A 14,504-nucleotide genomic window follows, 5' to 3' on the forward strand; every position below is an offset into this window, starting at 1 on the left:
GTACACAAAATAGATGCCCCAAACTAGTTAATTATTATTACCATTATTATTATCATTGTTGTGTGGTAAGAAATTAATTATATGCACTTTATTATATATTTTATATGATTATTCAATGAATATTGTAATTAATAGTAGAATGTGCCCACATGAAAACTCAGATGCTTAAATATCAAAGATATCATATGGCTTTAGTCACATGGAAATTAAAATTAAAACATATAAGGAAGACTATATTTGGATAAACAGTAATAGTGTCTTTGAGTATTAAAAACTACAGAATCATTCTAATCTAACAATACCATACATCATTCATTTATCAAGAAATATTGCATACTTACTGTCAAACACCCTTCTAGACACAGAATACAGTAGTGTGCAATACATAAAAGCTACCTGACTTCTTGGAATTTTCATTCTAGTTGCGGCGGGGGGGTAGGCAATGAATGGAGAAATTTAAAAATTCATTTGAGATCATGATGATTTCCCAAAAAAATAAACCAGGATTGTGAAATAAATAATAACTAGAGTGCAGGTGGCAGTTGGAGGTGGTGAGATGCTGTTTTAGAAAGGGTTGATTTGTAGGGCATTTGTGAGGAATTATATTTAATCTGAGATATGAATCATAAGAAAAAGCCAACCTTAAAAATGTCTTACGGGGCACATTCCATTCTGAGGGAAGAGCTCCTGCAAAGGCCCTAAGGCTAATTGGGAAGAGAAAGAGGCCCACCTGCCTGAAGAGAGTAAAACAGGATGAATGACATTTGTAGGGGCTGAGTAGATATCTGCTAACACAGGAGCTTTGTAGGATACGGAGGGGTTTTCATTCTTAGTGAAATGAGAAAGCCATTGGAAGGACTATAATGATTTTAAGTTTGACTGTGGGGAGGTCCCCATTAAGGAAATTATATCATTATAGAATGTGAGAGCTGGAGGGTACTTTGGAAGGAAACTAGTCTACACTTCCTCTGTGCAGATCAGAAAACGGAAATTCCCAGATGGGTCAAATAATTTACTCATAGTCACAGGCTTTATCTGTGGTAGAATCAAGAATATATTTCCCTCTATCCCTATCCCATTCTAAGCTGTTCTAAGCTATGATATGCCATTCCATTCCATTCTGTGAAGCATGTGCCACCCCACTTGCCTTTCCTCGCACGTCTCAATTCCCTCATGGCTTTTCTCGCCATCTCTTCTAATGCTGCATAGCCACTACTTCAGATCCCTAAGGAGATAATCAGCAGTCAGCTTGTGTTCAGCTGTTCTGTGTTTCCTGGTTCCTTTGTTTGCATCTGGCCCTCTCCCCTCATTCCTTGAACACTTTGCTTATCTGGTAACCACTCAGTCAGATCCCTTTTCCTTTTCCAGTACTGGAGAGTAGACTGTCTCAAATTTTTTTAAAAACTTATACACAATCCCTGAAATGAGTGGCCCAACCAATCAGTTCACACTGATTTGCATGTTTAAATAACAGATTTAGCTACAAAACTGGTGCATATGGGGGTAATATTGAAAAGAGGAAAAGCTCAGGCAGCTTGTGTCCACAACAGCAAAGGGAGTTGGCATTTCTTGTGTTTTCCGTCTGCCAGTCAAGGTAATCTCTTTCAGTCTGTTTCCCTACCTAGAGGGTAGTGATAGTACCTTGTTCAGGCTTCCACCTGTGCTCCTGTTGAGAGCAATTTTTTCTTCATTGTCGGAAGAGACTCATAGACCTACTTCGTCATTTCTCCTTGATTTAGTCAGATAAAAAGTAGAGACTTTCTGTTTCTTTACTTTTCTCTCCTGTGTTTTACTTGAAAATGATAATGCTGCTTTTGACTTCTTTTTTCTCTGTAAACAAAACTTTTCTATTAACATAAAAGAGCCAAGGGGAGTGTTTCATTAGCAACATCTGATTCTTTTGAAGGTCTGAAGTGACTGTATGCTGAAATTTATATTAAACCCTTTAAAAACACTCTGGAATTTCAGTTTTTGATGGTTTTCTTTGTTTCTTTTTAAAATTTTTACAATATGGTAACTCTAGTCCTAGTGTTTACTAGGAATTACATACATGTATTTGCTATTCTCATTCTGGGGGGGGCAGGCTAGAATAATCCCAATGGGGGGAGGATTAGAATCACCTGGAAGACTGAGGTGGCGCCTGAGATTTTTCATTTCTAAAAAGTTTCCAAGTCATGCCAAGGAATAAGTTCCAAGGTGGTTCCAAGGAAGCACATTTTGACAACCACTGGTTCGAGGTATTGGCAATGAAAAGTGTCTGAGCTTATGATGGTTAGCTTCCTAGAAATATATGGAAAAAAAGCCACCACTTCTGATGAGGATTATGTCTAAACTACACCAGTCATTTAGTTTTCTACCTTTCCCTGCAGTGGAGAAATTGGTCATGATCTCCTTTTCTCTTACCATTCTTCTCTGAACCTTTCCCAGTTTCTAAGCCTGATTTTAAAAAAGAATTTATGAAAGCCTAAACATCAGGGGGAAATATTTCTTATTCTGCATTTTTGATCGTTTCATGGGTTGTTTATAATTTGCATAAAATGCAATTTCATTCACTAGATCCACTACATCATGTTCCTTCTTCATCTCACAGAGGATTTGAGATGGCCTTAACAGAAGCTATGTGAAAGAAAAGATGTAACTCCCAGGATGCTTTACTTAAACTCTCTGAACCTTGGTTCTCGGATGTGTAATATAGAGAAAACAGAACTTATTTCACAAGGTTTCGTTAAATATCCAGTGAGGTAGTACATACAACATGTCTGTCATAGCACACAGTAGCACATACTAAGTGATTAATGTTTGTCAAAGTTGTTTTTAATGCTAAAATTACACTGGCCAAAATATGGTTTGCATAGAAATAAATCCCATGCTCAGTGTGCCAAAAGACAGATTTATTTAAAAGTTTGAAATAAAATTTCAATCAATTAAAATCAGTGAAGGCAGTCATTTAATAGTCAAAACAACTTGCATTTGCTATCGTATTTTATACTTTTTAAGGCATTATGGGACTAAATCCAAAGGCATAGAGTGATTGTGTTGAAAATTAGAAAGGCATTCTATAGCTGACTTTGCCCATTTACTGCCTATATCCCCTTATTCTCACTACTATACTGCATATAGGCACAACTTCCACCTGCCAGAATCTGCATTTCTTTACCTGACAGCTTTCTGAGGCCACCGAATCCCACTTTTTCCACCTGAGTATGGCTTCACATACTAGGAAATTAACATTCCCCCAACAGGGTTCAACCAATGATGGGAGATGGTGTATAAATACCCCAGTGCCCTCACCCCTGAGTGGGATAAACCTGAGACCTGTGTTTCCCAGAGCTTCTTGGCAGGATTAAACTCCAGTCACCAATAGCAATTGCTGGGTTAACAAGTATACCCTTCTAATCTCCATTCTCTTTCCATTCCCCATCTCCCTACCACTGTTTCCTTCACATCGTGCATAAACTACTTATGCTGGAAAGCTCGTCTCAAGGTCGGCCTTCATAGTAACCCACAGACGAATAGCAACACTCCTGTAGTTGAACAAGTTGAGTTTATTACTTTTGGTAATGAGGGAGAATACACACCATGGGCAACCATGGGTTATACGAGTAAGAGAGTATTCAAACCTGTTGTAGGATGTGGGTTTGTGTTAGATGATTTAAGGGAGGGTTTAAGGGCTTTGCTCTGGATTTCATTTTGACACCTAGTAGGAGTAACTCTGTGATTGGGTATCTTAATACATTTTTCCTGAAGGAGAGAAGACTAGAGAGAGGCTGAAGATACGTAATAATTGATAAAGAAGCAGCAGTGACTCATTAACAGGATGGGGAAGTGTCTGATATTTGGACATCGTTTATGTTTTTGTCTATATTCTTACATGATTATGGAGTGGAATTTCTGTCATGATCTGCAGTGGTAACAAAGTAGCATGTCTGATATTGATGTTTTGTGAAACAGTTTATCTTCAACACAAGAATACCAAGGCATAGCTGTACTAGGCCAGCCCCCTCATGTCAGGAATTTCTCTTCTCTTTCTCTTACGCATTTTCAGTTACTGAACACAGCTTTCTTTTAACAAAATATGTTCCAAATATAGCATTAAGAAGACTTATTTCTGTGTTAATTATTCTTTGATTTAAATAATGATATTTGCACTGATTTCAATATTCATCCATCTGAGTAATTTATAAGTGATTTCAATTCTAGACTATGAGATATTTTTGAACCTAGTTAGCATTGAAATATTTGTTTCTTGCTTATTTCACATATGTGTGTGTGTGTGTGTTTGTGTGTTCTCCACAAATACACATCCACATACAGACTGCTTTTCAAACTATTCTGATTAAAGGTCAGTTACATTCTGATTATAAATTTTTTCCTGCAAGTTTCCAATTGTCACTGAACTCAAATTTTTTTTTAATTTTATTTAATTTATTTATTTTTGGCTGTGTTGGGTCTTCATTGCTGTACGCAGGCTTTCTCTAGTTGCAGCGAGATGGGGGTAGTGGGGACTACTCTTTGTTGTGGTGCGCGGGCTTCTCATTGTGGTGGCTTCTTTTGTTGCAGAGCACGGGCTCTAGGCGCACAGGCTTCAGTAGCTGTGCACAGGCTCAGTAGTTGTGGCGCGCAGGCTCAGTAGTTTTGGCGCATGGGCAGCTTAGTTGCTCCATGACATGTGGGATCTTCCCAGACCAGGGCTCGAACCCATGTCCCCTGCATTGGCAGGTGGATTCTTAACCACTGCACCACCAAGGAAGTCCCATCACTAAACTCAAATTTATGGAAGTGATTGCAGTCAGTAGTGGATTTATTTTTATTAATCTCATTCTAACAGAAATGTTGCAAGGAAGAAAGAATATGATATATAGGAATGCATCTTGAAAGTAAAGTCATTGCCTTGCTATTAAGAGAGCATTGTTTATTTTTCAGAGAGCTAAAGAAGAAGCCCAGCAAAAAGAAGCAAAAGTGAAACTCCTCACTGAGTCTGTAAACAATGTCATAGCTCAAGCTCCAGCTGCAGCACAAGAGGCCTTAAAAAAGGAACTTGACACTCTGACCACCAACTACCAGTGGCTCTGCACCAGGCTGAATGGGAAATGCAAGACTTTGGAAGTCAGTTGCTTTTCTTGATCTTTATCAATTAGTATATGTCAGCTTATGGTTATATGTGAAGCATAGTGATTAAGAACACAAACTCTGGTTTAAGATTACTTAGGCTCAAATTCTTCACTCAGGTACTTACAAGTTTGCAACTGTGGGCCATTTGCTTAACTTCTATAAACCTGTTTCCTATCTATAAAATGGACATAAAAATAATACTGATTTCATAGAGTGAGAAAATTAAATAAGCTATTCTATATAAAGTACTTAGCCTAGCACTCAGTACTTGTAAGCCACTCCCAGTCTGTTGTTGTTGTTGTTATTATTATTATTATTATTAGGTCACAAAATCCCATGAATAAGTTTTCTCAAGATTTATAGAAACTGGTCTCTCTTTTTTCATATATTTGAATGTCCATAAAGTCATATAATTATCTTAGCAGGAAGGTATTCTGGGGTATAATATCTTATTATAATTCTCTTTTAACAATTGCGGTGCCCTATAGAGTTCTTTACAAGACATATTGTCTAACTAGCTTTTTTTTGGACATTTTACATTATATTAATTTATTATCATAAGTCCTGCCTTATCTTTCCCATATGCTTTACTCCTTAGGTTATGATACTCTGAATATACTTGATAAGGAATTCAGATACCCCAAGTGATTACCATGTAATTGTAACAAAAGCAAACTGTGATTCTCCATGTGAAAATACTGTTTATTAGCAGTTCGTATCATGTCAAGGACGCCAAAACTTTACTTACTACCAAATGCTGAAGCTGCCAGATACTGCACACCAATTGGGCTTTAAATTCAGCCAACTTCTCCTGCATAAACTGAGTCATCTTTGTGAATATAGTTGATAAAGAATTCAGGTGTCCCATTATTGTTGAAGAACATGATTGTTTAGGGAGTTTTTTATATTAAGTGTTTTATGTTTAGAGGCAGATAAAACTCAGACCAATAGAGTAGACCTTTAAAAAATATTAAAACTGTATCCTTCACCCTGTACCCAAGATTTCCAATATTACAACTCCAAGTTTCTCCATTATCAATTCCAGTTCCTTCTTTATTTATCAGTCCCTGTTCATTTTTTATCCAATTCACTCCTCACACACTTGCCTAGTGCCTTCTGTATTCAAGGAACTATTATAGTTGCTGAGAATATAAAGGAAAATCTCTTCAATTGGTGCTATGTCAGTACTACAGAAAATAAAACAAAGAATGGGAAGAGATGACCCTGAAAGTTTCAAGGAAGTCACAACTGATTCAATATCATGTTATATGAGATAAGGACTTTTTATATCTAAGGAAGTGCTTTCTGATCATATTCAAATAAAACATTTAAATATTGTTTTCTTAGGTTCCTAATTTCTTTACATCATCATTATTCTTTGCTTTCTATTATTCATGTTGTTCACTTAAAAATATGCTACTCTGGAGAAATGTCTCTTTAGGTCTTCTGCCCATTTTTGGATTGGATTGTTTGTTCATGTACCACAGTGTTCATTGCAGCTCTATTTACAATAGCCAGGATGTGGAAGCAACCTAAGGGTCCATCGACAGATGAATGGATAAAGAAGATGTGGCACATATATACAATGGAATTTTACTCAGCCATAAAAGAAAGGAAATTGAGTTATTTGTAGTGAGGTGGATGGACCTAGAGTCTGTCATGCAGAGTGAAGTAAGTCAGAAAGAGAAAAACAAATACCATATGCTAACACATATATATGGAATCTAAAAAAAAAAAATGGTTCTGAAGAACCTAGGGGCAGGACAGGAATAAAGGCACAGACGTAGAGAATGGACTTGAGGACGCGGGGAGGGGGAAGGATAAGCTGGGACGAAGTGAGAGAGTGTCATGGACATATATACACTACCAAATGTAAAATAGATAGCTAGTGGGAAGCAGCCGCGTAGCACAGGAGATCAGCTCGATGCATTGTGACCACCTAGAGGGATGGGATTGGGAGGGTGGGAGGGAGACGCCAGAGGGATATATGTATACATAGAGCGGATTCACTTTGTTATACAGCAGAAACTAACACAACACTGTAAAGCAATTATACTCCATTAAAGATGTTAAAAGGAATATGCTACTCCTCCAGAAATCTATTTTGGGGTATGTTTTCCAAAATTAATTAATTTTCATATTAATAACAAAATTTTCAAGATTTTTTATGAATTATCGTTCCATTTCTCATCTGTAATGGCACTTCTAAACTTTCCTCTTCATGTTAAAGTTATCAAGTTATTTAGTCTCTCTTTATTCCTTCTCCACTGGTTTGGAATATATATGCTATTTATTTTAATGGAACCCTTAATTACCTTAAATACTATCTTGCATACCTTAATCCACAAAGTCCACCAATGATAAATATTTCTGCACACCTAACAATGATATAGCAGAACCACTAGAATCATTTAACTCTGAATTTATTTCCCATCTTCCATATTGTTGTTGCACCCTATTTCTTATCCCCCTAAATTAGTCAGTGCTATTGCCACTGTGTTGTTGAAATTATTATTATTAATATTTATTTAGATTTGCCATCACTATTTTACCAACTTCTGTGATGATTTTTGCTTTTCTGTACCCTTCTTTTGCTTCTGCTCTTTCACTGAGTGTGAATAGCAAGTGCTCTCAGACTTTGTATGACTGAAAATGCCTTTTTTTTTTCGCTCTCAGTGTTGAGGAATGGCCTAGCTGAGCATATAATTATGCTAGGGGAGTTATTTTTTTACAACACTGAAAAATGTTATTCTGTTTTCTTCTGCAATTTCTTGCTGTCAAGAAGTCTGCTGCCAAATTATCGTTTCTTTATAATTTTCTCAGGTACATTTCCATTTTCTCTTTGTCTTTGATGCATTGCAGTTTCAGTCTATCTATGTGTAATTTGCTTTCATTTGTACTTTGTCACCTGGTGTATTAATAAGAACAGAAAGATTCTTTCTTTCTTTGGTGGTCTCCAAAAAACTTTTTTGGAGGTTTTCTTTCTCCTAATCTCTCCATTCCTTCCTAGGGGAACCTTTATTAGATCTATGAAGAATCTCCCCATCCTGTATTCAGATTCTTGGCTTCTCTTTAATATTTTCTATATTTCTATCTCTATCTTTTGGATTCTGGGTAATTTTCTAAAATCCATCTTCCAGTTCTCAAGTTTTCTCTTCACCTGCCTAGTGCATAATTTATTCTATGATATATAAATACATTCATCTCTGCATTCACATCTATCTATATGTGTGTGTGTTTGTATTTTTTCAAAGGCTGTATTTTCCATTTCTCAATGTTTTACTTAGTTGTTTTGCAAATTTGTCTCTTTTGCATAATCTTCTGCTTTTGTGTAATTCTGTTTTTTCCTTTAAACAATTTAAACTTATGTAATATAGTTGGTTGAGAAATCTCAACTTAATGAGTAATAGCATGAAACAGTTTTGGTTTTCCAGTAACTAAGACCAACCAGGTTAAACTCCATTTTCTGCCTATAGTTGGCTTTTTAATCAGTATTTCAGTCTGATCCTCTAAGTTTTCATTTACTTTTCGTTATTAAAAGTCTCATAAATTTTTTGTTTTTATTTTTTTAATTTTATTTTTGGCTGCGTCCGGTATTTGTTTTTCTCTTTTTGGCTGTGTTTGGTCTTCATTGCTGCGCTCGGACTTTCTTTAGTTGCAGCGAGTGGGGGCTACTCTTCGTTACAGTGCATGGGTTTCTCATTGCGGTGGCTTCTCTTGTTGCGGAGCATGGGCTCTAGGCATGCAGGCTCAGTAGTTGTGACTCGCAGGCTCTAGAGTGCAGGCTCAGTAGTTGTGGTGCACGGGCTTCATTGCTCCGCGGCATGTGGGATCTTCCTGGACCAGGGCTCGAACCCGTCTCTCCTGCATTGGCAGGCGGATTCTTAACCACTGTGCCACCAAGGAAGCCCTAAAAGCCTCATATAAATTTTGATCTCATACTTTATTAAAATCTTCCACCAGCTTAATCTTGTGGGTTCAGTAATTTATACAGATTTGGGAGTGAGAAAAAAAGATCGTACAGTCCTCTTCTCTCAATTTCTGGATAGTAATCTTCTAATTTTAGTATATGGGAGGATAAGGAAGGAAAAATACTCTTCATCTGATGTGCTTTCTTTGGCTGGCTGCAGTTGCTATTAACTGTTTTGTTAATACCCACACACATCTGTGATGATGAGTCTGTTATCACCAGACTCTATAGGTTATCACTACTGATCTGGCTTGTTCTCTATAGGTTTGTTGTGGTCTGATGGAGAGCCCAGTTGGCCTTGTTCACATGGACTTTGAACCCTAGAAAAGATTTCCTAAGCATACATGATAACAGAGTATTCAACAAGAATTTCAGGCTTACTCTTGCCAATAGCCTTATACCACGTTGAAAATTAAACCTTTTTGTCTTACCCACTATATCTCAAATCAGCCTGTGGGCGCTGGCAGATCCCATATTACGTAACTCTTAGGAATGAGAAACGTGAAATAGTTGTCCTTGATCCCTCTTTGGCCATACCAGCATCTCAGTAGGGAATGCATGTCAACCATTCCTTTCTGAATATACCCACCCACTTGAAGAGCATTGCTCTTTTAGATCCTGTAAAGAAAAGGGACCAAGGGACCAGATGAGTTTCCCCTAAACACCCTCATAAAAAGGTAAGAAAAAAGGATTGCCTAACTTTTCAAATTCTCCTCTCTTCATGTTCCCCCAGTGCCCTCCCCATTAGCCATCTCTCTTTAGATGAGGGCTTGTAGAAACATCTAGCAGAAGTTTTAACAACATGGAATATAGGGAACTTAGCCATTTTATTTCTTAAGTATGAATTCTGGTTGTTAGTCTCAAGAAAAGTAGATCCTACTGGCAACTTTTATCACCAGGCTCAACTTATTTATTATAAAATTTTTAAAACAATGTTCTGTTATCTCTGATCACAATGTATGGATTCTCCCATTTGTTACAACTGTTGACTCCCTCTAATGGTAGTGAATTTTGTCACACGCTTGTAATTTTTTTGTTTGTGAGCTCATCTGTAGTAGGAATTATATTTTACTGGAAATCCCTTCTGTGCTAGGCTATTGGAGGGTCCTTATGAGTCTTTTCTATTTGTCCCTACCAGAGTCTGAGAGATGTTATGTTCTATCCTCATGTGACATAAACTTAGGTTTCACTTCCTTACCGGTGGATCCTTATCTTCCAACCAAAATCCAAAGGATCCTCAGCTTTCTTGCTAATTCCTTATACTCCAGTGGATGGGGATTTTATAGTTCTTGTTTCCAGGAGAGGTGACACTCAGCTTTACGCTTTTCCATCTCCCTGGAATGCATGAGACCAATGCCTCTTTTCCCATCCCAAATTAGTTTTGAATACCCCAGCTTTTATGTTCTGATATGCCAATATTTTGTTAAGCTTGGTTTCCCAACCTTTAGTGCACTTAACTTCCCCTTTTATTTCTGCCACCTGAGGATTTTTCATACTTGTTTCATAAATCAGCTGTAAATTGAAAAGGTTTTTTTAAAATATTTTATCTAGCATTTTAATATGACTGGATCAGGTTGGGGGGAGGGTTTACCACATCAGCTCCATTTTGAATGGAAGTTTCCTTTTTCATTTGTACTTTCTTCAAAGTCACTTTGAATTTGGTGATTTCAAGGTAATTTTAAGTTCCAAACTGTTAACAGTTATTCTAAGTGGCTTTTAGCTCCAATTCAGGCTGTAAGACTATATTTTATTTTGCAAAGGTGACCTGTAAAGCCAGTACATTCAGCCTCTCCAGCTGTGTCCTTCAGATGCTTTGAGGACACAAGAGGCCATCCATCCTGATGGTTAAATCAGCAAGGTAGTTCATTATCTCAGTCTGCACCAAAGTTAATAAGACACATTACCAATCGCATCTCCTTATCTTCAAAGCTCTAAAGTACCCTCGGGTATTAGATGGGATATTTATATTTTCCCACTGGGATTTTTGCCCAGAAGGAAGACAGCCTGTAGTCCAGCAGGAGCTGGAAATGACCCAGATTTAAGATTTCTATCACTTTTTAAAGCAAAATACTTAATTTCACTTTCTGTAATAAACTGTACATAAAATACTAAGCAAGAATTGGTAGGCTAGCAAGGCAGGTTAGACTGATACTTTTCATCAGTTAGAGAGAGAATGTTCTCCATCATTTGCAAGGGCTATGAGCAAAGGTGAAAATATGGGGAATCTGATAGAATTTTTAGAATTTTTAGTTTCTCCTAAAATAAAACTTCCTTCCTAGGCTTCATTTTTGGTTGTGGGGGAGGGATTGCAGGTGGTAGTGATTGCACTGCTATATCTATAAATTTGCCCAATATTTCCAATCTGTAAGCTAATAGAAAATGACTGTTTTAATATTCTTATCCTCTAATGCATCTTCCTACTTTTTCCCAGCAGACATAACCCTAATCCAGAAAATTGTCTTTATTATTTCTCTGCTTAAAAAAAAAATATCATACACATGTGGATGCCTAAACAATATACTGCTTAACTTTGCTTGTTTTGAGGGTTGTAGAAAGTGGTAACCTATAATATATTGTTTTCTGGGGCTAGCTCTTTTTGTTCAGCATTTTTGTGTCTGGGCCTCATCCATATGGCTCTCTTTGGTGAAGTTTTCATTTTTGCTTCTGTATTCTCTGTGTAAATATGATACAGTGTATTTGTACATTTTCTTGCCACTGGACATTAAAGTTCATTTCCTTCTTTTTTTATTTTGGTTATTACAAAAAGTACTGAAATGAACATTCTTGTAACTCTCTTTGTTGTCCATCCAAACCAGTTTCTCTGAGGATGTGTATGGAAAAGTGGAGTTGCTGGGTTGTTAGGTATGTGAATATTCACCTTACTGGGAATGACATTGTTTTCCAAAATAATCATTCTAATATACACACCTATCAGCAATAAATACAAATTTGTGTTAATGCGTATCTTCTCTCACACTTGGAATTGTCAAACTTCTCATTTGTGTCAGTGAACGTGTTAAATATCTCACTGTAATCCTGACATACATTCTCCTGGTTACTAATGAGTCTGAACATATTTGTGAATGTTTATCACATGTATCTTTTTCTTTCAAATACTGGTTCAGGATTTTGTTTCATTTTTCTATTAGGTTATATGTTCATCTTTTAACTGATTCAGTGTGCCTTTCATATTCATCTATTTCCAGTTTTGCAGTTGTTTTCTTCAAGTTTGAGGCTGTTTTTCAATTTCTTGTGTTCTTTGATGAGTAGGTTTTAATTCTCATGTAATTAAATTTATTTCTTTCTTTCTTATGGTCAGTTTTTACGAAATGTCTTATTTTAGATATTCTTCCCCATCCCAAGGTCAAAAAAAGTCTCTTCTATATTCTTCTGGTAGCAGTCTTAAAATTTTGCTTTTTCATATATGAGTACTTTTGAATATTAATTAGTTTTTACAGTGTACATCAAAAGCCATTGAAAAATAAAAATATCTTCAAAATAGTTCATATTCATATTTCTAATAACATACCACAAGGAAATAATTTAAAATATGGAAAAATTCATATTCATGATGATGGTCACCAGAAAGATATAATAGCAAACAAAACTAAGGAAACCAAACTATAGCTACTTAAATGAAACCTTAGATTTTTATTACAAAATATACCTAACAATATACAAAAAAATATAGGATATAATGTTTATTAAAAAGAGCTATAGTTAAATCCATACTATACTTTTAACTATCTAGTTATTTATATATGATAAAATTTAGAGGAGGTCCCAGAAAGTGGTAATAGTTGATGTGTTGGGATGTTAGGTTTATACGTGCAGTTTTATATATGCTTTTATTTTTTCTATTTCCCAGACTGTAATGTGTTTTTTTTTTTGTTTTTTTTTACATCTTTATTGGAGTATAATTGCTTTACAATGGTGTGTTAGTTTCTGCTTTATAACAAAGTGAATCAGTTATACATATACATATGTTCCCATATCTCTTCCCTCTTGCATCTCCCTCCCTGCCACCCCCCATCCCACCCCTCTAGGTGGTCACAAAGCACGGAGCTGATCTCCCTGTGCTCTGCGGCTGCTTCCCACTAGCTATCTATTTTACATTTGGTAGTGTATATATGTCCATGCCACTCTCTTGCTGTGTGCCATCTTACCCTTCCCCCTCCCCATATCCTCAAGTCCATTCTCTAGTAGGTCTGTGTCTTTATTCCTGTCTTACCCCTAGGTTCTTCATGACATTTTTTCCCCTTAAATTCCATATATATGTGTTAGCGTACGGTATTTGTCTTTCTCTTTCTGACTTACTTCACTCTATATGACAGACTCTAGGTCCATCCACCTGATTACAAACAGCTCAATTTCGTTTCTTTTTATGGCTGAGTAATATTCCATTGTATATATGTGCCACATCTTCTTTATCCATTCATCCGATGATGGACACTTAGGTTGTTTCCATCTCCGGGCTATTGTAAATAGAGCTGCAGTGAACATTTTGGTACATGACTTTTTTGAATTTTGGTTTTCTCAGGGTATATGCCCAGTAGTGGGATTGCTGGGTCATATGGTAGTTCTATTTGTAGTTTTTTAAGGAACCTCCATACTGTTCTCCATAAGGCTGTACCAATTCTCATTCCCAGCAGCAGTGCAAGAATGTTCCCTTTTCTCCACACCCTCCGCAGCATTTTTTGTTTCTAGATTTTTTGATGATGGCCATTCTGACTGGTGTGAGATGACATCTCATTGTAGTTTTGATTTGCATTTCTCTAATGATTAATGATGTTGAGCATTGTTTCATGTGTTTGTTGGCAGTCTGTATATCTTCTTTGGAGAAATGTCTGTTTAGGACTTCGGCCTATTTTTGGATTGGATTGTTTGTTCTTTTGTTATTGAGCTGCATGAGCTGCTTATAAATTTTGGAGATTAATCCTTTGTCAGTTGCTTCATTTGCAAATATTTTCTCCCATTCTGAGGGTTGTCTTTTGGTCTTGTTTATGGTTTCCTTTGCTGTGCAAAAGCTTTGAAGTTTCATTAGGTCCCATTTGTTTATTTTTGTTTTTATTTCCATTTCTCTATGAGGTGGGTCAAAAAGGATCTTGCTGTGATTTATGTCATAGAGTGTTCTACCTATGTTTTCCTCTAAGAGTTTGATAGTTTCTGGCCTTACATTTAGGTCTTTAATTCATCTTGAGCTTATTTTTGTGTAGGGTGTTAGGGCGTGATCTAATCTCATACTTTTACATGTACCTGTCCAGTTTTCCCAGCACCACTTACTGAAGAGGCTGGCCTCTCTCCACTGTACATTCCTGCCTCCTTTATCAAAGATAAGGTGACCATATGTGTGTGGGTTTATCTCTGGGCTTTCTATCCTGTTCCATTGATCTATCTTTCTGTTTTTGGTCCAGTACCATAC

General features: G+C 36.6%; 1 protein-coding gene across 1 annotated transcript in view; it reads left to right on the plus strand.

Moving 5' to 3' along the window:
- The window catches only part of LOC141277574 (dystrophin-like), a 119,465-nt gene that overhangs the window by 7,525 nt on the left and 97,436 nt on the right, over positions 1–14,504 (plus strand). Inside the window, exon 3 of the mRNA XM_073798898.1 lies at positions 4,924–5,106. Within this exon, the coding sequence (XP_073654999.1) occupies positions 4,924–5,106 (183 nt within the window). The remainder of the gene's footprint in view (positions 1–4,923; positions 5,107–14,504) is intronic.

The sequence above is a fragment of the Tursiops truncatus genome, chromosome X (genome assembly GCF_011762595.2).
Source record: "Tursiops truncatus isolate mTurTru1 chromosome X, mTurTru1.mat.Y, whole genome shotgun sequence".
NCBI classification, from domain to species: domain Eukaryota; kingdom Metazoa; phylum Chordata; class Mammalia; order Artiodactyla; family Delphinidae; genus Tursiops; species Tursiops truncatus.